Source organism: Heloderma suspectum, chromosome 6 (genome assembly GCF_057233095.1).
Source record: "Heloderma suspectum isolate Gila_16-S chromosome 6, 16-S_ref, whole genome shotgun sequence".
In the NCBI taxonomy this organism is placed as follows: domain Eukaryota; kingdom Metazoa; phylum Chordata; class Lepidosauria; order Squamata; family Helodermatidae; genus Heloderma; species Heloderma suspectum.
In genome coordinates, this window is record NC_139463.1 from 99,506,624 (window position 1) to 99,531,216 (window position 24,593).

The following is a 24,593-nucleotide window of genomic DNA, read 5'->3' on the forward strand; positions in this document are numbered from 1 at the left end:
GAAAGTGCAGCTCAGGTGAATAGATGTGGAGGATGAGCAAGATTGACTGAAGGAAGGATGGTCGGTATTGTGGTCCCTCTTGGGTTAATCGCTGTACATTTTGAATGCAGCTGTTTCCTGCATGCTTGTGTCATTACCAGAAAGACTATAATTACCCACCCAGCATGCTTCATAATTACAGTTAAGAAGCAAGACAGGGGGTGGGTGGGCAAACCCTGGCTGTCAGGAGCCAGCGTTAAATAGATGCGCCAATCCAGGATGAGAGAGAGAGAGAGAGAGATGGGACTGGACGGGGAAATACCGGGTTTGTCTCATGCGCTGTTCCTTTCATACTTGCTTGTTCCCTCTCTATTCAAATCCCTTCCCAATCCCCAGCCAGCTGCCCTAAGGAGCTTAGACTTTTCCCCCTGGCTGCTGCTGCTGCTGCTGCTCCGCTTGTGCATCTTTGCACTCTTTCCTCTTTCCTTCCCTGCTGTCTCCCTTCCCATCTGTGCTGCTACTCTGGATGTGACTCCTTCTTGCAAATATTGCCTCCACTGTGCCCACAGGAGGATTCCATCTCGTTCCTGCTCTGAGTCTGTCAGGGGCATGGCTACACGACAGTTTTGAATCAGTGGGGAACGTACATCGGATGTGCATCCAGCTGCCACATGTGCCTGTGACCATCTGCATAAGTCTACTGTGTGCTTCTTGCCAATCCTTCCCCATCAGCACAGACAGTGACAATGGTGGGACCAGCAGAAGCTGTCAAGGCTGCATGCAGGAGCCTGCAAAAAAGAAGGGGGACTTGCTTTTCAAAGGCCCCTTCTTCTCCTGCTGTACTGTACTCAAGCACGGTGTACTGTCCCTTGGGTCAGAAAACTCCTGACTCCCCACTCCCTCACTTTCCTTGGGCTAAGAGAAACCCCTGCTGCAGGCTTGCATTAAGAGCCTGCTAGAGCAATGAATATAACCCAGTTTACCAACACTTGTGCTGGATAGAGTAAAGCAGAAGTGGGCAGAAGGTAGATCTCCAGATGTTCAACTCCCCCTACTTTCTGCCTACCCCTGCAGTAAAAGTTCAACAGACAAAACATCTGTTCCTGCATTTCCAATTCAGTGTGCAAACACTGAACCGAGAATGTGAGAAACCATCAAGGCTAATACAGGGCCATTTTGAGCCTCCCCAACCATCGGGCGTGATGTAACTGTATAGGCATTTCTGTACCATACTATACACCTTTATCAGCATTCCCAAAAAGCCCTGGGAACTGTAGTTTTATGAAGGGGTGGGTAGGAAGCTAAGGATCACTTCACTGTTGTTTTGTTTTGTTTTGTGTTTTGTGTTTGTTTTGCTTAGGATCCTGTTATGTGCCTGGGAGAGAGGATATATGGCCAAGTCAGGGCACTTGAGGGGGCCCCAATTAGTGTGGTTGCAAGGGAGATATGGCATTGGGAGGATGGTTAGCCAGGTTAGGGAAACATGGCCTAGACAGTTAATGACTGTGCCATGTTCCAGCCCTCTCCCCAGCTGCAGGCATGGTGGTTGCCCTATCAGCCTGCCCTCGAGTCTCCGGATTATGCTTTTAAATGCCAGATCGGTTCAAAATAAGACCTCTCTCATCCATGACTTAATAGTGGATGAGGCGGCTGATCTGACATGTATAACTGAGACCCAGGTGCGTGAGCAGGGAGGAGTTAGTCTGCTCACTGGGGTACTTGGTCCAGCATCAGAGAAGACCTGAGGACGGGGGATGGGGGGTTGCTGTGGTCTAGAGGAATTCCATCTCCCTCTGCAGTCTCCCTGTCCATGTGACTACTGGTCTGTAGTGTTTGCACCTTGTGTTGGGCCAGCAGGACAGACTGGGGACTCTGTTGGCATACTGCCCACCCTGCTGCTCAACAGACTCCCTATCTGAGCTAACGGAGGTGGTCTCAGGTGCGCTGTTGCAATCCCCCAGACTGTTGGTTCTGGGGGATGTCAACATTCAGGTTGAGGGCACATTGTCTGGGGCAGTTCAGGATTTCATGGCCTCCGTGATGGCCATGGGACTGTCCCAACATGTCACTGGCCCGACGCATGTAGAGTAGCAGGACATACTCTAGACTTGGTTTTCTCATGGAGATGGTGGTCTGAAGGGGGGGGACTTTGCATCAGTCACCTTGTCATGTTCAGATCATTGCCTGCTGAGGTTTAGACTTACAGCAGCTTTTCCCCTCTGCAAGGGTGGGAGACCTATTAAGATGGTCTGCCCCTGGAGGCTAATGGATCTGGATGGTTTCCAGAGGACTCTGGGGAGGTTACTAGTTGATATGGAAGGCTCTCCTGTCAAAACCCTGGCTGATCTGTGGAATGCAGAAATGACCCAGGCAGTTGATATGATTGCTCCTGAGCACCCTCTCCTGATTAGAGCTTGACCTGCTCCATGGTATACCCCAGAGCTGAGAGCGATGAAACAAAATAGGAGACGGCTTGAGTACAGAAGGAGGAAAATCTAGTGGATGCAATCAAATGCTGAAATGTGCCTATGGTATAGTATATTCAGGGGCAGTAAGGGCAGCAAAAAAAAAACATCATCTTGCAGCCTCTGTTGAATCTTCTATCTGCCACCCAGCAGAGCTTTTCAGAGTCGTCCGGGGGTTATTATATGCTGGTCCTAAGTACACTGTAGATCCCCCTGAGGCCTGCTGTAATGCATTTGCTAGGCACTTCCAGGATAAGATCTCTTGCATCCACCGGGACTTAGACTCCAGTGTTATAGCAGGTGAATCTGGTGAGTATCCAGAGCACAGCCTTGTCCTGTTTTCCTGGATGAGTTTCAGTTGCTGCAGCTCGAGGATGTTGACAAGGTGCTTGGACAGGTTTGTGCAACCACTTCCGTACTGGATCCTTGCCCCTCTTGCCTGATAAAAACTGGCAGGGAAGGAACAGCTGTCTGGACCAAGGAGGCGATGAATGGCTCCTTGCAAGAGGGAGTGGTCCTGGACCACCTCAAAGAGGCGGTAGTGAGACCACTCCTAAAGAAACCCTCCCTGGACCCAGAAAATCTTAGTAATTTTAGGCCAGTGGCAAATGCTCCTTTCCTGGGCAAGGTTCTTGAGCAGGTGGTTGCCAACCAGCTCCAGACACTCTTGGATGAGACCAATTATCTAGATCCATTTCAGTTGGGGTTCAGGCCAGGTTTTGGCATGGAAACAGCCTTGGTCGCCCTGTATGATGACCTATGTTGGGAGAGAGACAGGGGGAGTGTGACCTTGTTGATTCTCCTTGATCTTACTTGGAATATTGCTTGGCTCCGTGGATTCTCCAGTATGGGGTTCCACAGGGGTCAGTTCTGTCCCCCATGGTATTTAACTTCTACATGAAACTGTCGAGTGCGGTCATCCAGAGTTTTGGGGCACATTATCATCAGTATGCTGATGACACACAGCTCTATTTCTCTTTTTCATCTTCTTCAGGTGAGGCTGTGGATGTACTAAATCAGTGCCTGGCTGTGACAATGGACTGAATGAGGGCTAATAAACTGAAGCTCAATCCAGGCAAGACTGAGATGCTGTTGGTGGGTGGTTCTGCTGACCAGATGGAGGGTGCTCAATCTGTTCTGGATGGGGTTGCAGTCCCCCAAAGGAGCAGGTTCGTGGCTTGGGGGTTCTCCTGGAGCCATCTTTGTCACTTGAGGCTCAGGTGGCCTCAGTGGCACGGAGTGCCTTCTACCAATTTCAGTTGGTGGCCCAGCTGTGCCCCTATTTGGACAGGGTTAACTTGGCTTCAGTTGTCTATGCTCTCGTAATCTCCAAGTTAGATTACTGCAATGCACTCTACGTGGGGCTGCCTTTGAAGACAGTTCAGAAGCTGCAGCTTGTGCAAAATGCAGTGGCCAGACTGATAACGGGGACCAGAAGGTCTGAACATATAAGACCAATGCTGGCTGCCTGTATATTTCCAAGCCCAATTCAAGGTGCTGGTTTTAACCTATAAAGCCTTAAACAGCTTGGGACCACAATACCTGATGGAGCGCCGCTCCCGACACGAATCTACCCATATACTATGCTCAACATCTAAGACTCTCCTCTGGCTGCCTACACCAAGGGAAGCTTGGAATACAGCAACAAGGGAGAGGGCCTTCTTGGTGGTGGCCCCAAAATTATGGAATGATCTCCCCAATGAGGCCTGCCTGGTGCCAACATTGTTATCTTTTTGGTGCCGGGTTAAGACCCTCCTCTTCTCCCAGGCATTCAGCACCATATGATAAGTTTTAATTGATCCTGGATTGTCTTATGGTTAGGGTTGTTTACTCTTGAGATTGTTCATTTGAAGTTGTTTTAGATATATGTTTCTTTTGGGTATATTGTCTGTTCATGTGTTTTTATACAAATGGTTTTTAATCTCTGTATATTGCATTTTTAATGTTTTTAATTTTTGTAAACCACCCAGAGAGCTTCAGCTATTGGGCGGTATAGAAATGTTAATTATTATTATTATTATTATTATTATTATTATTATTATTATTATTGAATTTTCAGCACCTGACAGTTCCCAAGATTCTTCAGGGGTAGCCATGACCATTAAAGGGGCATAAAGTTGATATATGTTTGTAGTGTAGGTAGGGCCCCAGTTTTACTTGAGTTGAGGTCACCACAAAGCAAGAACAAGGAAACTCCCAAGTATGGATGGACAAATCCAGTCTATGGGTGCTTCCAGACAAGGATTTTATCCTGCAATTGCCTTCCTCAAACATGGAGGAAGGGGGTCCAGATGACATCATCTTCCATTTGTAACCTTCCCATGTTTTCCCACTGCTTCTTTTTCTTACCATAAAAAAAATCTGTTAAGGAGAGAAATATGGAATAGCTGCACAATATCTTAAGAGCTTCTCTATATTAAGCAAAACCCCTGCATCCTTACTGGGCCTTTCTGCTTTTGGCTTCTTTGCAGGATTACAATGGCCTCCTTTACACAATAGACACATGGTTTGAATCAAGGAAAGTCCTTCCTCAGCAAGTTCTGTATATTTCTGTGTGTTTCAATTTACAGCCACTAGATAGCACTGTCATTATAGTGCTATGCTGATAGATCGGAATAACGTCCCTTTTTGCGTTATGTCCAATCTTTTTGAAAGCAGAATAAATGGGAGAAAGTGCAGGAGATGTTCTGGAGGTGGAGAACATCGTGTAAAGGACCCACAAACTTCCATGAGTGAACAATCATGAGTGTGCAATAAGTCACTCGTGTAGCGAAGCTCTTTGATTGGTAGCACTGTGAAACCTGTCTGGAAGCTCCCCATGTCACTTTAGCATATGTTTACTCAGGTGTGCATTTTGCCGTATTTCTGCATCAATCATGGATTGATTGATTGATTGATTGAGCAGTTGAAATTTGCATTTAAGTACATCTTGAAATGTCTATTTTTAAATACAATTTTTCTCAAAATGCAATTTCTAAACAGATTTTAAATCATTTAAATGCATTTTAAGTGCATTTTGATATGGGGTGTTTTTTGTTGTTTTTTGAACTGAGAAATGTATTGACAAATTCAAAGAAGGGTGAAATCTGGCTTGTAAACTAGCTGGGTTTCTACTACCGTGTATGGTTTTCCAATGCCTCAGCAAGCTGTTGGAACAGGCAATGAAGAAAACTGTTGCCAATCCAGGCATCTTCTTCCTACCACCTCTGCCTAATGAATCATTGGTTTGATGGCAACTGCGCAGATCAGTTGGGGGCATGGATGGCTCCAGTGGCACCAGAACAGTAACCAGTGGAGGCAGGTTGCTCCGATGTCAGTGGGGTGGTGAATCTGCTCCGGGTTTATAGCTTCTTTAGAGTTCTGGCTGGTTCTGACTGAAACCCAGAGCAGATTCACCACCCCACTGACATCAGGGCCACAAGCCTCCACTGACTGTAACCACTCAGGGAGCTTCTCTACACTGGTGTTTTGTTGTGTGTTCATCATTCTTTAAACATGGAATTTTCCGGGTGCTTTACATGATGTCATTGTCCTCCGGTGGTTTTCCCGCACTTTCCCCCTTCTTATCCCATGCTATTTCAGTATGAGGAAAATGTGGCATTTTCTCTGGTCACACTGTGAAAGCACCAACACCAACCTCTGTACTTGGACCATGGTGAAATGAGGAGTTAGGCGTGGGTGGTTGCGGGGGGGGGGGCAATTATGATGACAACAGCAGTGACAACAATGGGGTGGGAGTACCACCCTGCCATGTCTGCCCTGAGCCCTTCCACATCCTTGTAATTCCCTACTGTTTCCCGGCACTTCACAATGTATTGGGAGTCTGCTGAATGGAAGCCCGGCAGGGCGGCATGCTGGTCTACTGATGTACCAGCATGCTGCCCTGCTGGTCTACTGATGTACCGGCATGCTGCCCTGCCGTGATGTCGTCACTGTGGAGACATGGCTTTAGGTTACATTGCCCAGCAGAATGGTCGGCACGGCGGCATTCCAGTGCTCCACCAGGCAATGTGAGCAAAAGCCATGTCTCTAGGGAGCATGTGTTTGCCTTGTTCTCTGTCCATCCACACTGCGTGGCTGTCTCAATCACAGTGAAGCAGCCAGTAATCTGTGAAGGGAGGAAAAGGGGCAGGTACCACAGAGGTAGTTGCGCGAGTCACCCGCTGCATGTAAGGGTTTGCCTTGCAGCATTATCAATGTTTAAGAGATGTGAAAAGAAAATAAGCAGAATGTAGTGAGGTTACAGAAACAGTCAGTGCACAGAACCCGTGCTTGAACAGGAAGCAGAAACAGCAGTACAGTGTTGGGATAAACTGGTCATGTGGAGAAGCTCTGGCATGAGCTTCTAGTTTGTTTCCTATATACCGATAAATGTTTTTTGTAGGCGTGCTCATATTAAATCATAATAGTCCCAACCCACAGTTTGAGGTGGTATAGTCCTGATACAGATTTGACTGACCCCATTGAGAATGATGCCTTGTTCACATTATATACTTCCAGTGGCTGTCCAGCTTAAACAGGCATTTATGGCACCAAAATAGGACCATGTAGGATTTTAGACACCCCACCCCCAACTGCCCTTTAGTCAAGGAATAGGGCCAAAAAGGTTGCAAAGCCTGTATGCTGATATGCCTCTTTCTTTCTCTCCCCCACCACAAAACACAGTGCTGGGATTGGCATCGGTTTCTATGGAAATAGCGAAACCAATGATGGTGTGTACCAGGTCACATACTCGCTGCTGAATGCTAACCACACGCTAAGCTCCATCGATACTCTGGTGAGTGAATGAGTGAGTGAGTGAATGAATGAATGAATGAATGGGGAGAGAGTGCGGAAACACCTACAGCTTTTTTATATGGCCAGTTATCCTGAGATGATAGCACTTGAACACACATTAACCTCTGCTCTGCTTACACATTCCAGAAATGAAATAGATTGTGAATTTAGTTGTCAAGCACCCTTGGCAAGATTAGTGGCTCTTGACTCATGTCTCTTCCTTCCAGGGATGTGTGCTCACCCTGAGTCCAACATGTCCTTAGCATATGCTGCAAGTGATGCCACATGGCTACCGAAAGTGGTATTGTGGGGAGCGGATGGTGTTCCACAAGTGATAGTGTGCAAATGATGCAGGTGAATGGAACAGAATCAGTATGCCATGTGGCGGAACCTAACTTGCCATTTTAAGTCCTAGTCACAGCATATGGTGCGCCAAGGGGCATGTCATGTTGATACGTGAGCTCAAGCAGATGTCCCCAGCAGGCTGGTGTGCAGTGTTACGGCTACGCCATATGGCTCGTATGGATTTGTATATAGCATCCAGAAAGTGCCTGCCTGCTTTGTTATGTGAGTGCATCAGCTATGTGCACGTATCTAGATCATGGGCGCGGAACTTCTTTCAGCCAAGGACTAAATTCTGTTTTGGAGAATCTTTCGGGGGCCGCATTCCAGTGGTGGGCAGGGCCAAAGGCAAAAAGGGGCAGGGCCCAACATACCAGCCCTACCCCCCGGAATCAATTTCAGATAAGCCCGGGGGCGGGGGAATTCCAGTGATGGGGGGGCGAAGACAGGGGAAGGGCCAAAATGCCAAAAAGACCACCATATTTTAGCTTAAAGCCCTTACAATCAGTAAAGCTGCAATCAGTAAGGTCCCATGGCAAGCGATGCTAGCGAGAAAAGGAGTCCAAGATGGGTGGGAGCTTTTAAAAAAGGAAATTCTCAAGGCACAATCACAAACAATTCCAACAAGAAGAAAAGGTGGAAGACAACAGAAGAAGCCAATGTGGCTTCACAAAAAGCTTAGGGACGACCTGAAAACAAAAAAGGACACATATAGGAAGTGGAAAGAAGGCCAAGTAATAAAGGAAGCGTACAGGCAGATAGCACAGAATTGCAGGGATGGCGTCAGGAAGGCTAAAGCAGAGAATGAGCTGAGGTTAGCAAGGGATGTTAAAAACAACAAAAAGCCTTTCTTCAGCTACGTGCATAGTAAAAGGCAGAGGAAAGAAATGGTGGTTCAGCTATTAAATAAGGATGGAAAAATGATAACAGATGACAAAGAAAAGGCAGAGGTGCTCAATTCCTACTTTGGCTCAGTCTTCTCCCGAAAGAGGGTCTATGACCCCCCTGGCAAAGGCGAAGTACAGGCTGAAGGGGCAGGATTGCAGCTTGAGATCGACCGGCATATGGTCAAGAAACACCTCATTACTTTGAATGAGTTCAAATCTCCAGGGCCAGATGAACTGCATCCTAGAGTCATAAAGGAACTGGCAGAAGAACTCTCAGAACCGCTGTCTATTCTCTTTGAGAAATCATGGAGGACTGGGGAAGTGCCAGATGACTGGAGGAGGGCTAACGTTGTCCCTATCTTCAAAAAGGGTAAAAAGGAGGAACCTGGGAACTACAGACCAGTCAGTCTGACATCAATCCCTGGGAAAATTCTGGAGCAGATCATAAAGCAATCCATCTGGAAGCACCTTGACAACAATGCCGTGATTACTCGAAGCCAACATGGATTTGTCAAAAACAAGTCCTGCCAGACAAATCTGATCTCATTTTTTGATCAAGTAACCTCCCTTGTAGACCGTGGGAATGCTGTAGACATCATATACCTCGACTTCAGCAAAGCTTTCGACAAAGTGCCCCATGATATCCTGATGAGCAAACTAGCTCAAAGTGGGCTAGATGAAACAACGATCCGGTGGATCCACAGTTGGCTACAGAATCGGACTCAAAGAGTGCTTCTCAATGGGACCTTCTCAAACTGGGGAGAGGTAACGAGTGGGGTACCGCAGGGCTCAGTCCTGGGCCCAGTGCTCTTCAACGTTTTTATTAATGACTTGGAGGAGGAGGTGCAGGGAATGCTGATCAAATTTGCACATGACACAAAATTGGGCGGGATAGCTAATACTTTGGAAGACAGAAACAAAATTCAAAGTGATCTGGATAGATTGGAGCACTGGGCAGAAAACAACAGAATGGCATTTAATAGGGATAAATGCCAAGTTCTGCACCTGGGAAAAAGAAACCAAATGCACAGTTACAAGATGGGGGATACGTGGCTCAACCACACTACGAGCGAGAAGGATCTTGGAATTGTTGTCCATCACAAGCTGAATATTAGCCAACAATGTGATGTGGCTGCAAAAAAGGCAAATGCTGTTTTGGGCTGCATTCATACAAGCATGGCTTCCAAATCCCGGGAAGTACTAGTTCCCCTCTACTCAGCACTGGTTAGGCCTCATCTGGAGTACTGTGTCCAGTTCTGGGCACCACACTTGAAGAAGGATGCAGACAAACTGGAGAGGGTTCAGAGGAGGGCAACAAAGATGATCAGGGGACTGGAAACAAAGCCCTATGAAGAGAGACTGAAAGAACTGGGCATGTTTAGCCTTGAGAAGAGAAGACTGAGGGGAGATATGATAGCACTCTTCAAGTACTTGAAAGGTTGTCACAGAGAAGAAGGCCAGGATCTCTTCTTGATCATCCCAGAGTGCAGGACACGGAATAATGGGCTCAAGTTACAGGAAGCCAGATTCCGGCTGAACATCAGGAAAAACTTCCTGAGTGTCAGAGCAATACGACAATGGAACCAATTACCTGGGGAGGTGGTGGGCTCTCCCACACTGGAGGCCTTCAAGACGAGGCTGGACAGCCATTTGTCAGGGATGCTCTGACTTGAGCAGTGGGCATTGAGCAGTGGGTTGGACTCAATGGCCTTGTAGGCCCCTTCCAACCCTACTATTCTATGATTCTATGATTCTATGATTCTATGATTCTATGATTCTATGATTCTATGATTCTATGATTCTATGATTTTAGAATAGGGGAAAAACTGCACAAAAGCCGGGAAACCACCAAATATTTGGCTGTTGGGGGAAAGGAGGTGGGGCCAAGGCAAAAGGGTTTGGCCAAATGGAGAAGCCCGGGGGGGCAATTTGGGACCCCAGAAGGGCCAGATTTGGCCCCCAGGTCTGAGGTTCTGCACCCTTGATCTCGATGGACAAATAGTCTGACCTTGTATAAGGTACCTTCCTATGTGCTCACTTTGTTTTTCACACTTTTTGCCTAAAGGTAACCCTTTTCCACATCAACTTTCTCCTGAGCGAACACCAGCATGGCTGCCACCCATAGAATCCCTCCACATTGCCAAGGATTCTGGGGCGTATTTTGCAGCATACAGTCACTCACATGGGGCAGTGGCTAGACCAGTTGGGCTTCATAATTTCCCTGTTTGAACAGAGAGTGTGCCGTAGAACATTCCCCTGGAGCTGTACAGTGCAGGGAAGATGAGTAATTGTGCCTGTGATGGAGCTTCATCTGCCTTTATTAGTTTTTTGTTATTTACAGACTAAAAAATAAAACAAATAAAACAACCAAATACAACAGAAGCAATCATCAAAATAAAGCCAGAACAGCAGATAGAATAACACAGCAAAAAACCCAGAGAGTGCAGTGACAAAAGATTACCCCTCTGCCCCCAAAGCCCCTGAAAAGTGAAAACACAATAGTCTTAACATAATTCCAGAAGGCAAGGCCTGAAGGGGCCAGATGTAGGGATGGTGGGAAGGAATTCTGGCACCTGGGAGCCAAGGTCAAAAAGACCATGTCCTGCATAACCCACCTGCCTCATCTCTGAAGGTGGAAGAACTCAGAAGGACCTCCCATGGGAGGGAGTAGCAAAGCTTGGGTGCCATGGCCAAAAAGACCCTGTCTTGCATACCCACTCAGTTCCACTTCTGTAGGAGGGGAGATGCAGAGCAGGACCTCAGCTGAGAGGTGAACACTGAGGAACCCTGGGATCCCCTGGAACACAGTTTGACAACCAGTGCTGTACAGTATCCTGGATGTACGCTCAGGTTGTGAACAGAGGGCAATTGCTATCTGGCCAGTGCATGCATTGGACACAGTGATGCTGAACTGATGGAAAGATGGGACATTCCATTATCATTACTACAATGGCATCCAGATGCTTCTAGCCCATATGGCTAGAAACAAGGTTCTAAGCCGTATTACCATGGAAAGAAGCTGGAAATGTGTGGGCAACGCCTGCTGAAATTTCAGAAGTCAAAGGGGAGCTGGGCAGGATGTCTTTCCCAGAGGCAGGGTTTCTACTAACTCCGTAAGAACATAGGAAGACTCCTGGTGGATCAGTCCAACAATCAATGCAGTCTAGGATTCTAGATTATCTAGAAAGTCAATCTAGTCTAGTATTCTCTGTTTTAGAAAGCGTATGTGGTGGAGACAGCCACCCACTGCTTGTCCCCAAGCAGAGGGACTGACTCTGGACATGAACGGGTATTCCTAGATTTTGGTGCTGATCACCATTAGTTAACCTCAAAATGTCCCCCCCCCCTGCCCCTGGCTGAGAAATGTAGGAAGGTATTTATGCAAAAGATGGGCATCTCAGCAAATATGCTTATTTTGCATAATCCAGGTCGCAGAATCTGGATTCCCCCCTGCCCCTCAGCACAGAGAAGGTACTGACCCGCTGGCAAAATGGGAGTGAATCTACAAGAGTAGCCCTGTGGTTAAGTCACTAGGTGACAGGTGTAAAGACAGCCTGTTCCTGTGGCACCGCTTGGTAATTAGCTGCTCCATGAAAAGGAGCACATGGCACACAATGCGTTGCATTTGCCAAGCGTGTCTGGTGTACAAATCTGTGTCGAGGCCCTGCATACCACATGACGCCATGTGGCCCATACAGCCCTCTTCTTACTCCTCTTCGAGGACGCCACATCACGACTTCTCTCTTGCTCTCCACACAGGTCTCAGAGACAGTGGAGCTGCTTTCAGCCACAGTACGGGGGGAGCTCACCCAGCTGGAGGAGACGCTGTCCCTACGGACTGAGTTGGTGGCCGTGGTGCGGAACACGCGCCGCCAGGCCGAGGCCGTAGCGCAGACCCTGGATGGCATCCCTTTCTGGGGGGAGGCACACGGCGGGCCCAGCGTCCTAGCAGAACAAGTCGGCGACCTGGAAGACTACAGGTGAGATATGGGAGTGGGAGGAAGGACGTGGGCTAGAGAAGCATGTCAGATTGTGGGAACTGACTGAAGGATGGGAGGGGGAGGTGTAACTCAAAGGAGAGTTATGTGGAGGGGGTTGCAGTCCCCCTGAAAGATCAGGCATGCAGCTTGAGGGCGCTGCTGGATTCATCACTGTCACTTGAGGCCCAAGCAGCCTCAATGGCCGGGAGCGTCTTTTATCAGCTTAGGTTGATATAGCAGCTGCGACCCTATCTGGACAGAGATAGCCTGGTGACAGTTATCCATGTTCTGGTAACCTCCCAACTGGATCGTTGCAATGCATTGTACATGGAGCTACCTTTGAAGTCAGTTCTGAAACTTCAGTTAGTGCTGGTTACTAACTGAGACTGGCCAATTTGATCATGTGATGCCAGTGCTTCAGCATCTGTACTGGCTCCCAGTCCTTTTCCAAGCCCAATTCAAGGTGTTGGTGTTTACCTTTAAAGCCCTAAACAGCTTCGGACCAGAGTATCTAAAGGCACGTCTCCATCTGCATGTACCTGCTTGGACCCTTAGGTCATTTTTAGGGGCCCTCCCACAGGTGCCCCCACCAGAGGAAGCTAGGCGGGTGGCTACAAGAGAGAGGGCCTTCTGAGTGGTGGTACCCCACTTATGGAATAAACTTCCCAAAGAGATTCACCTGGCACCAACGTTGTTATCTTTTCGGCACCAGGCAAAGGCCTTTCTTTTCTCCCAGGCATTCTAGAGACCTAGTTCTCAGTTATTATGGCTGTTTTATTGATTCCTGTGCTGTTTATTGTTTTGCAATGTGCTGCATTTATTGTTTTAAATAGTTGTATTGTATTTTACATTTTTAACTATTTTAAAATGGCATTTTAGTTTTTTAACTAGTTGTCATCCGCCCAGAGAATATTAGTTATTAGGCAGATTAGAAATGTACTAAATAAATAAAATAAATAGGTAGGATGTGCATGAGCGAAGATGACTTGAAGGAGGGAGGGAGGGAGCACGTCGCATGCTCTTATTGCACAAAAGTGGCCGGTGATGATAGAAAGAGGTGCAAGGGTTGGAGGTGGAAGACTTGGAATCCACGTGTCATCCTCACCCCGTTGCTCTCTGGCTCCTCCAGGTGGCTGGCCTACATTTTGCTGCTGCTCTTGGACCTCATTATCTGTCTCTTCACCTTGCTGGGGCTGGCGAAGCAGATCAAGTGGCTGGTAATCGTGTGAGTGCGCCATCGGGTGGGCCCACTGAGGCGCTGGAGCCCTGGCTGCAGCAATTCGGGGGGAGGGAAGAGGGAGGAATGGAGGGATACATACGAGGCAGATGCGAATCTTCAGGAGTAACTCTGAATACATCAGGTGGAGTTTTAGACTGAATTTTGTATCGTGCAGATAAATTTTTCAATACAAAGGAACAAATAATAATCCGTTTGAAATTATCAGTTCAACAGAATAAAACGTAAATATGGATGGGCTTCGGGGGGGGGCATATGTAATGTCTATTGCAGCTACACATAAAGATAAGTTCTGTGTCCTCCATCAGTGAGATGTTCCAGAGGGCAGTTCTGCCAGATTTAATGTCCTTTAGATGAGAGAGATCACTTTACAATATTGTCAGGGTGGACACTGAGCCCATAGAATCCCAGAGTAGTTCTGATCTGAGGAAGAGCAGCTGCTCCTGGGAGAGGAGCGCGCTCCTCTCCCAGGAGTGGCTGCTCTTCCTCAGAATCAGAAGTACTCTGGGATTCTATGGGCTCAGTGTCCACCCTGACAAATATTCCCTTTATTTACGAATGTACATGCAAAGCATAAGTGGAGGCAAGGAGACACTCCCGCCAGGCAGCAGATGGGCTTCCTTGCATCGGATCCCTGGAGAGAGATCCTGCACCCCAGGGTGCTTCACATTCAGACAACCAGATCCTTTTAAGAACCTGGTCCAGGAGCTGATTCAGTAGTGCAGCTAGGTCATTTTAGACCAAGGATAGGGAAAGCGTGGGCCCTTTCTAATCAGGCACCACTTTGAGGCAAAACCTTAGCAGTCAACCCGCTCACCATAATCAGACCAATATCAGCTACACATACAAAAGCCACCTTTAGATTCAAGAGCCACACTGAATCTTGACTCCAGCATGAAAGTGCAGTGATGGGAGGACAATGGCATCTGTTGAATTTCTGCCTGCCACACAGCTGCTTAAGACGTAGAGCCCTGTCAAGGTAATGCAAAGCCTTATTTGAAGGCTGAGGCTCTTCCTCCCCACCTGAGTGCCTTTCTCTCTCTTTCCTGTGGACAGAATGACTGTGATGAGCTTCCTTGTCCTCATCCTGAGCTGGGGCTCCATGGGGCTGGAGACGGCAGGAGCTGTGGTGAGTCGGGGCTGCAGGGAGTGGAGGGGGGATGGTACAGATGGGGAAACCTCAGCAGAACTGAGCTGATGAAGTCCCAAGCTGAATTTGGGGGAAGGGGGAGTGAGAGAGGGCCAAGATGGGAGGCTGTCTAGGACTGGACTGGCTGCACAAGCAAACTGTGCCATGAAATGGAACTGAACAATTGGACAGCCATCTGTTAGGGATGCTCTGACTTGGATTCCTGCATTGAGCAGGGGGTTGGACTCAATGGTCTTATAGGCCCCTTTGTTGTTGTTGTTCAGTCGTTCAGTCATGTCCGACTCTTCGTGACCCCATGGACCAGAGCACGCCAGGCCTTCCTGTCCTCCGCTCTCTCCTGGAGTGAGCTCAAGTTCATAGTCATTGCATCAGTGATGCTATCTAGCCATCTCATCCTCCGCCATCCCCTTCTCCTTTTGCCTTCAATCTTTCCCAGCATCAGGGTCTTTTCCAGGGAGTTTTCTCTTCGCATTAGGTGGCCAAAATATTTGAATTTCAGCTTCAGGATCTGTCCTTCCAATGAGCAGTCGGGGTTGATTTCCTTTAGGATGGACTGATTTGACCTCCTTGCAGTCCAGGGGACTCGTAAGAGTCTTCTCCAGCACCACAGTTCGAAAGCATCAATTCTTCGGTGCTCAGCCTTCCTTATAGTCCAGCTCTCACAGCCATACATTACTACTGGGAAAACCATAGCTTTAATTATACAGACCTTGGCCGGCAAGGTGATGTCTCTGCTTCCTACTATGCTGTCTAGGTTTGCCATAGCTTTCCTCCCAAAGAGCAAGCGTCTTTTAATTTCATGGCTACAGTCACCATCTGCGGTGATCTTGGACCACAAGAAAATAAAATCTGTCACTGCTTCCATTTCTTCCCCTTCTATATGCCAGGAAGTGAGGGGGCCAGATACCATGATCTTAGTTTTTTTTAATGTTGAGTTTCAAACCAGTTTTTGCACTCTCCACTTTCACCCTCAACAAGAGGCTCTTTAGATCCTCTTCACTTTCTGCCATTAGGGTGGTATCGTCTGCGTATCTGAGGCTATTGATAATTCTCCTGGTAATCTTAATTCCGACCTGTGATTCATCCAACCCAGTGTTTCTCATGATGTACTCTGCATATAAGTTAAATAAGCAGGGCGACAATATGCAGCCTTGTCATACTCCTTTCCCAATTTTGAACCAATCGGCTGTTCCATGTCCAGTTCTTACTGTTGCTTCTTGACCCTTATACAGGTTTCTCAAGAGACAGGTAAGGTGGTCTGGTACTCCCATCACTTTCAGAATTTGCCACAGTTTGTTGTGATCCACACAATCAAAGGCTTTCATGTAGTTAATGAAGCAGAAATAGATGTTTTTCTGGAATTCTCTTGCTTTCTCCATGATCCAGCGAATGTTGGCGATTTGATCTCTAGTTCCTCTGCCTCTTCGAAACCCCGCTTGTAATTCTGGTAGTTCTCGGTTCACATACTGCTGAAGCCTAGCTTGTAGGATTTTGAGCATAACCTTGCTGGCATGTGAAATGAGCGCAATTGTGCGGTACTTTGAACACTCTTTGGCATTGTCCTTCTTTGGAATTGGAATGTAAACTGACCTTTTCCAGTCTTGTGGCCACTGTTGAGTGTTCCAAATTTGTTGGCATATTGAGTGCAGCACTTTAATAGCATCATCTTTTAGGATCTTAAAGAGCTCAGCTGGAATACTGTCATCTCTGCTAGCTTTGTTGTTAGTAAAGCTTCCTAAGGCCCACTTGACTTCACTCTCTAGGATGTCCGGCTCAAGTTCAGTGATCTCACTATCATGGCTATCAGGGACATTCAGATCTTTCCTGTATAGTTCTTCTGTGTATTCTTTCCACCTCTTCTTAATCTCATCTGCTTCTGTTAGGTCCCTACCTTCTTTGTCCTTTATCATCCCCGTCTTTGCACAAAACGTTCCCTTGAGATCTCCGATTTTCTTGAAGAGATCTCTAGTCTTTCCCATTCTGTTGTTTTCCTCGATTTCTTTGCATTGTTCATTTAAGAAGGCCTTCTTGTCTCTCCTTGCTATTCTCTGGAATTCTGCATTCAGTTGGATATGTCTTCCCCTTTCTCCCTTGCTTTTCACTTCCCTTCTTTCCTCAGCTACTTGTAAAGCCTCATCAGGCAGCCACTTTGCTTTCTTGCATTTCTTTTTCTTTCGGATGGATTTAGTTGCTGCCTCCTGAACAATGTTACAGACCTCCATCCATAGTTCCTCAGGCACTCTGTCTATCAGGTCTAATCCCTTAAATCTATTCGTCACCTCCACTGTATATTCATAAGATATATGATTTAGGTCATACCTGAATGGTTTAGTGGTTTTCCCTACGTTCTTCAATTTAAGCTGAAATTTTGCAACAAGAAGCTCATGATCTGAGCCACAGTCAGCTCCAGGTCTTGTTTTTACTGACTGTATAGAGCTTCTCCATCTTTGGCTGCAAAGGACATAATCAATCTGATTTCGATATTGACCGTCTGGTGATGTCCATGTGTACAGTCGCCTCTTGTGCTGTTGGAAATGTTTGCTGTGATCAGCATGTTCTCTTGGCAAAACTCTATTAGCCATTGTCCTGCTTCATTTTGTACACCATGGCCATGCTTGCCTGTTATCCCAGTTATTTCTTGACTTTCTACTTTAGCATTCCAATCCCCTATGATGAAGAGGACATCTTTTTTTGGTGTTAGTTCTAGAAGGTGTTGTAGGTCTTCATAGAACCGATCAACCTCAGCTTCTTTGGCCTCAGTGGTTGGGGCATAGACTTGAATTACTGTGATGTTGAATGGTTTGCCTTGGATTCATCCTGAGATCATTCTATCGTTTTTGAGATTGTACCCCAGTACTGCTTTTCCCACCCTTTTATTGACTATGAGTGCTACTCCATTTCTTCTAAGGGATTCTTGCCCACAATAGTAGATATGATGGTCACCTGAATTAAATTCGCCCATGCTTTTCCATTTTAGATCACTGATTCCCAAGATGTTGATGTTCAATCTTGCCATCTCATGCTTGACCACCTCCAGCTTACCTTGATTCATTGATCTTACATTCCAGGTTCCTAAACAATATTGTTCTTTATAGCATCGGACTTCCTTTTCACCACCAGACACATCCACAGCTGAGTGTCCTTTCGGCTTTGGCCCAGCCGCTTCACTCTTTCTGGCACTACTTGGAAATACCTTCTGCTCTTCCCCAGTAGTATATTGGACACCTTCCGACCTGAGGGGCTCATCTTCTGGCATCATATCTTTTAGCCTTGTGATATGTTCCATGGGTTTTTCTTGGCAAGAATACTGGAGTGGGTTGCCATTTCCTTCTCCAGTGGACCACATTTTGTCAGAACTCTCCACCATGACCTGTCCGTCTCAGGTGGCCCTGCACGGCATAGCTTATGGCTTCACTGAGTTACACAAGCCCATTCGCTACAACAAGGCAGTGATCCATGAAGGGGTACAGGCCCCTTCCAACCCTACAATTCTATGGCTCAATGAATTTTAGGGAGAATCTGCCCCTGGCATGGCCTGCTCCCCCCACCCCCAGCTAATACTCTGCAGTTTTTCAAAGATGAAAATAAGGCACATGTGTATTGCCCATTGCCCAAGGCGCTACCATTGTATGACATAGTCCAGCCTTCCCCAACCCAGCGCCCTCCAGATGGGTTGGACTACAGCCCCATCATCCCCAGCTATGGGAGTTGTAGTACAACCCATCTGGAGGGTGCTGAGTTGGGGAAGGCTGCTGTAGTGGCTGACTTTCCAACAGCCCTTTCCACTCTCCATTTAAAGCCAAGGTGGCACTTGTTCTTTCAGCTGAAGGTGCATCACAGCCACCCCCAATCGAGCGTCCTCCAGATGTGACCATTGGTCATGCTGGCTGGGGGTGATGGGAGTTGTAGCCCAACACATCTGGAGGGCACCAGGGTCATCGGGGAAAGCTGATGCATTAGAAGAATGTGTTGTCAAACAGTCTCACCATTCCAAATAAACCTCGGGGGCTGAAAATGGCAGGCAGTGTTCAGACCCTGTGCAGTGCCTTAGTGTTCATGCTCAGGTATTTGCATGCATGTGAGCTAGAGACAAGATACATCCATTCTCCACACAGAGATTTAACTTCTGGAGACCCAGGGAAGGGAGATGAACTCTGGAGAATGAGAAGCTCAGATCAGACATGCACCTACACACCACTTTGTTTTCGACATTTGCTGAAGACTTTACTTTTCAGGCAAGCATTTCCTGACTGATGAGTAAATTCAGCCACTGTTTTATTGATCTGTTTGCTTTTACCCTAACTTTTTGTAGTTTGTGTTTTAATTTATTTTATGCTGCTCTGACATCTCTTGATGTGGAGTGGTTTATTACACTATTTTTAAAATCATATATCCCACCCCCACCCCATAAGGCAAAAACAGGGGCAGTGATTTACCAGGGATGGCTAACAAAAAATAGGGACTATCTCTGCTAAATATGGGACCTTAGAGTACATCCTCTGTAACCCTACAGAGGTCCTGCTCTGCAGTCTCTGGTCACATAAGGACACCCACTCTAGGGAAGTTTTTAAAATCTTGACCTAACTGCAGGGCAGTCATAGGGTTGCTAGCAAAAAAAATTCTTTTCTTTAAAGGCGCCATAGCTTACAACCCCTGTCAGAAAAGCAGAAATCCAGTGGTGTCTACATTTCCAACCACTGTATATAGGGGAAATTTGTATGGTTTCTGCCTGTCATAGAGGTGTCAAAGGCAAGGAGCCTCTGATGCTGGGGGCAGGGAGGAAGGTGGCTGCCCAGCATTGTCAGAAATGAGGGGCATCAATCAAAACAGGCCATCAGTCAAAATGGGCTGGCTGGGTTGCCTTGCTATGGAAATTCTCCCTTTCTTGTGTTGTCTGTAGCACAATAATTTAATTGCTGGCATTTTCAGCCAGAGTTGTATGAGTTTTTTTGAGGGGTGTGTGTGTGTGTGGGGGGGTGCTCTCTCCCCATCACCACTTTACACACAGACTTTCTCTCTCTCTTTCACACACACACACACACAAACACACACCCTCCACTCTTACTGTTGCTTTTAATTAGTAGAGCCTTTGGGGATAAGAGGGGGAAGCTCTTTCCAGCTGCCTCAATTAATGTTCTCAGTTCTGTCCCCTCTGGTAATGGGTTTTTAAAGCATTTATCCCATCAATGTACAGCCCTGAGGTGTGTCAGTTCTGAACTGCCACCTTTTTCCAAATAGCTCAGCTCAGCCCATGCAACCCCATGCCCCCACCCCAGTTCTGATCCAGGGTCCCTGTTATCCCAGCCGTATCTTCCTCTGGTGCTTCCCAATTAGGACCTGTCTCTCATTAATCTGATTCTGAGTGCCCCACACTCTCCAGTGTCTCCCTATTCTAATCCAGGGGTGCAGAGGGCAATTTGGCCCTCAGGCCTCTTCCAGCCTGAGGGCCAAATTCCATTTCAGAGATGCTCTCAGGTGGTGGGTGGGGACAAAGGCAAATAGGGTGGGTCCCAGAATACCAGCATATTTCAGTTCAAAGCTTTTACTCCCAGTAACTAAGCCTTAGGTGAGGCATTTCAATCTTTTAGAATGGGGGAAAAAAAACTGCACAAAAGCTGGGAAATCACAAAACAAACAGTCATTGGGGGAAAGGGGAGGAGGACATGGCAATCTGGGAAACCCCAGAGGGTTGGATTAGGAGCTCAGGAAGGCTGGATTTGGCCCCAGGGCCTCTGCACCCCTGTTCTAATCTGTCTCAAATGCAGTGGTCTTCAGACTCTGTCCCAAAGAATTCTGGGGATGTCTTGTCCAGCTTGGTTCAAGGCATCCAGAGGTGCTGAAATCAGCAAGGCACCTACAAGAAAGGAGAGCCAGTGTAAGACCCCCATCGAGGCAGATCTGCTCATGCCCAATCAGGTCAGGTCAAGTCAGGTTTGGGGTGCTGAATATCCAGACAAGGTTAGACCAGGCAGGGTGTTCCAGGACCTTGGCCAGCTCCAAGTTAGCGAAGACTCTGTCAGGATGAGCTATGGATTCAGCAACAGTCAAAGGCTTTCTGAAGTTTTATAAAGGCCAGCAGCCTAAGAGCTGCAGTTACCTCCACCTCCTCAGGGAAGGGGGTTTCTTAAAAGGCTACTGCTTGATTTGTTGCCGCCGCAGGCTTTTACCCGGTGGGGGTGGTGAAGGCTGTAATGGGGAAGTGTCCTCTGCATCTGAGGAGTCAGGTAGAGGCACATCTTCTGGTCTGGAAGGCCCTGGCACAACAGGAGTTGGGATAACGGAGGGAGTCTCCTCTGCCTCTGAGTCCTCATCAGAGCCAGAGGATGGGTCAAGGCTGGTGAACATGACGGGGGGACCTTGAAAAAACCATAATGGCAGACAAGCTTCCCTGAAAGTTAGCATAGCCATCTCTACTGATTTTTCCCCATTGTTTCATGGCAACTTGGTGTTCTCACTTGATGCAGGGTGATGGTGAGACCCGACATGAATGGACCATGCAGGCTAGGACATTCTGCAGAGTCCCCTGCAGCATACAGGGCCTCCATGGCTGGCTGGCTTATTTACTTATTTATTTGTAGCATTTTTCCTCACTCTTCAGCCGAAAAGGCTTCCAGAGTGGCGTACGTATGATCAATAAAAACAAGACAGTCCCTGCCCACAGGCTTACAATCTAAAAGGCACGACACAAAAGGAAAACAGGTGGGGAGGGAAGAGGAGGGCAGGAAAGCAAACTCAAGCATAAGTTTTAAGAGTGAAGTAGTATTTCTTATAAGGACATGGTGAAAACCATTCAGGGAGAGGAGGAGCTAGTGGTCTTCCAGTGAGACTGATGGAAGAGCTCTGCTTCCCATCTTATCTCCCTCTGCTGCAACCTGATGCAATGGCTGATGCCTGATGACAACTCAAGGAGGAGCCTGGGAAGATGAGCAAGGGTTCCTTGGCAGTCCATGTGGAAGGGGTCGCCTGAAAGTAGAAAACCACTTCCCTATGGACCAGCCTATAAATGCTTCAGGATAACATTTACTCCATTGTTTGTTTTTAAATACAAACCTGGGGGTTGTGGAGGACCATTAGGGGGAGGAAGCGCAAGGAATTGGGATATTTAACTCTTTCCTTTACAGCTATTTATCCTCTCAAACTCACCCCCCACCCAGCTGCTTTTCTTCCTGAGGGAGAAAAGATACAGAGATCCCAAACTCCATCTTACATTCAGCTTCCATGTGCTTCAAGTTCCAGCCAAAGCCCTTGATCATTATCTCAGCCTCATCCCCCACCCCAAACCCTCTCAATGCTGACCTATTTCTTTCCCTGACTTATTTACATGTTTTATTTTTATCCCTCTTTGTGACCCTCAGGTCTTCAATGCAACTTGCAACATCTAAAATTATAGGCTTAACTTCCTACCCCACCCTGTCTCATCCCATCCCATTTCCAATTCTGTAGTTCTGTGGAACTGTAGAACATGGGTCTTCTGTATGCCAGCCTTTCCCAACATTTTATAACCCACAATCCCTCCTCCACTGTTTTGTAGCTGATAAAAAAGAAACAACACACACCATTATCCTCTCAGCCTAGAGCACTATTTCCAAACATAGGTGCAGCAACCTGCATGTGCCCAAAGGGCAGGAGCCCTTAGGTAACACCCTTTGGCAGACTGCTCTCTTCTCCCACCAATCCGGTGGCCAGTGCTGGCTCCAGGTTTTTGAGGGCCCCTGAGCAAGACACCCTCAATGGGCCCCCTCCTTCTGTGAGTCTGCCTTCTCACTGCCATTGTCATCAGCTGCTGTTGCTCCTCATCTTCTCTTTCATTATTGCTACCACTTGCTTGCTTGACAGGCAGAGAGCCAGTGAGTAAGTTGGCTATGGCATCTACCGCTCCTTCTTGTCACCACCACTGTTGTCTGGGCCAGAGCAAGAGGCAGGTGAACAAGCAGGTTGCAATGATGAAAAGAAGGAGCAACTCCAGGAGGCTCCTGTCAGTGGACCCTGCTGGGGTGTGGGCCCTCGGCAGGTGCCCAGCTATGCCTTCCCTTGACACCAGCCGTGCGCAGGGCTTCAAAACAATCTGAATGGTCCAGATGCCAAAGCAAGGGTGAGCCAGGTGCTGCTCTTGTTCACGTGTGTTCCATTGGTAGGACTGGCAGAGATGTTAACTCCATAGTGTACTCCCTACTCCAGGTGTGCTGAACCTCAGGCCCCAAATCCAGCCCTCCAGGGTTCCCCAGTTGGCCCTTCCCTTTTCCCCTGACCACCAGGGGGAAAGCCAGTGGTCTCTGGGCTTTTTCAGAGGTTTTCCCCATTCTAAAAGGCTTAGGCTTAGGCTTTCCCCATTCTAAAAGGCTTAGGCTTTTGCCAGTGGTCTCTGGGTTTTTGCAGAGGTTTTCCCCATTCTAAAAGGCTTAGGCTTTCCCCATTCTAAAAGGCTTAGGCTTAGGCTTTCCCCATTCTAAAAGGCTTAGGCTTTTGCCAGTGGTCTCTGGGCTTTTGCAGAGCTTTAAAGTACAACATGCTAGTATATTTGATGTTGTTCATCCTGTCCCTTTTGCCCTGCCCACCACTGGAATGAGGGGTCCCAAGAGCTTCTCTGAAATTGAATTCACCCCTCAGGCTGAAAGAGGTTCAACACCCCTGCTCTATTCCTTTCCTCCCACAATTACATGGAACCTATGTCAGTGATGACTCTCCCCACAGTCCAATGCCCCAGAGCCCACCTGCCCAGGGGTGTGAGCGTGTTAAGATTCAGAGGGATTGGGGGGGGGGAGTTCCAAGAGAGTTAAGCAGGTGGGGGTTGGTCAAAGTCAGAAGGACTGATTGGGGATTGGTATTGTATATAGTTGTTAATTATTCTTTTGTTTCAAAGATCCTTTATATGTTTTAAAATTTTGACTCTGCCTTTTGTATGCCTCAAGTATACTTAATACCTGCCAGGGTGTTGAGGCTAAGGGAGGGGGAAAAAACAGGCAGCTGGACTCCCATCAATGAGGGACAACTTTAAGGGCTCCTAGACAGGATTAAACTTAGCATACAGTTCTTTGGGACACAATCCTATGCAGGTTTAGACAGAAAAAAGTCTTACAGTTCCAAGCATGCCTCAGCCAGCATGACTGGCTGGGGCATGCTGGGAATTGTAGGACCTTTTCTGTCTAAACTTGCATAGGGTTGCACCTTAAAGTGCCCTATTTGAACCCCCAACACTCCCCTTGCCTCACAGATCTAATCAGCTGCTGCCATACCAATTGGCCTTTGAGGCCCCAACTGTGATGCTGATCAGCACGGCCCACCCCTGCCCAAACCCCACAACTCCCACTTTCTGTAGTCACACATTTTTGAGTAGATGCTGATAGCAATTGAATGCAATAATCGAGACATTTGTTTCTGCCCGCCTTCCCCCCACCCCCTCCTTCAGGGATTGAGTGATTTCTGCTTTGAACCAGATGGCTATGTGATGAACACAACCCAAGCCAGGACTGGACTCAGCCCAGGTAGGATTGGAGCTGCCAGAGTCTGGAGAATAAGGCTGTATTGCAGCTGGGGAGTAGGGTTGCCAACTTCTGAAGCTGCTCTTATGAGTTGTGCCTTCATAGCAGCAGGTTGATGCGTGAACATCAGTCTGTGACTGTGTTCGTCTCCGTGCTGTGAAAAGCTTCAGGTACTCTGCAGGTACCAAGCTGCTGTTTAAGGCACAGGAGCAGGTCAGGCCTTTTTTTCCCCTGGTCACTTGGCAACCCTGTTTAGGAGTACTGGGTTTAAATCCCACATGACCTGCCAGCTCAGCTG

General features: G+C 47.5%; 1 protein-coding gene across 4 annotated transcripts in view; it reads left to right on the forward strand.

The window, feature by feature from the left end:
* The window catches only part of TTYH1 (tweety family member 1), an 81,848-nt gene that overhangs the window by 38,749 nt on the left and 18,506 nt on the right, over positions 1–24,593 (forward strand). For all 4 annotated transcript variants that reach the window (XM_084805552.1, XM_084805555.1, XM_084805553.1 and 1 more), the window contains 5 exons: positions 7,110–7,221; positions 12,209–12,429; positions 13,559–13,654; positions 14,723–14,795; positions 24,223–24,298. In XM_084805552.1, coding sequence (XP_084661678.1) covers positions 7,110–7,221; positions 12,209–12,429; positions 13,559–13,654; positions 14,723–14,795; positions 24,223–24,298 — 578 coding nt within the window. The remainder of the gene's footprint in view (positions 1–7,109; positions 7,222–12,208; positions 12,430–13,558; positions 13,655–14,722; positions 14,796–24,222; positions 24,299–24,593) is intronic.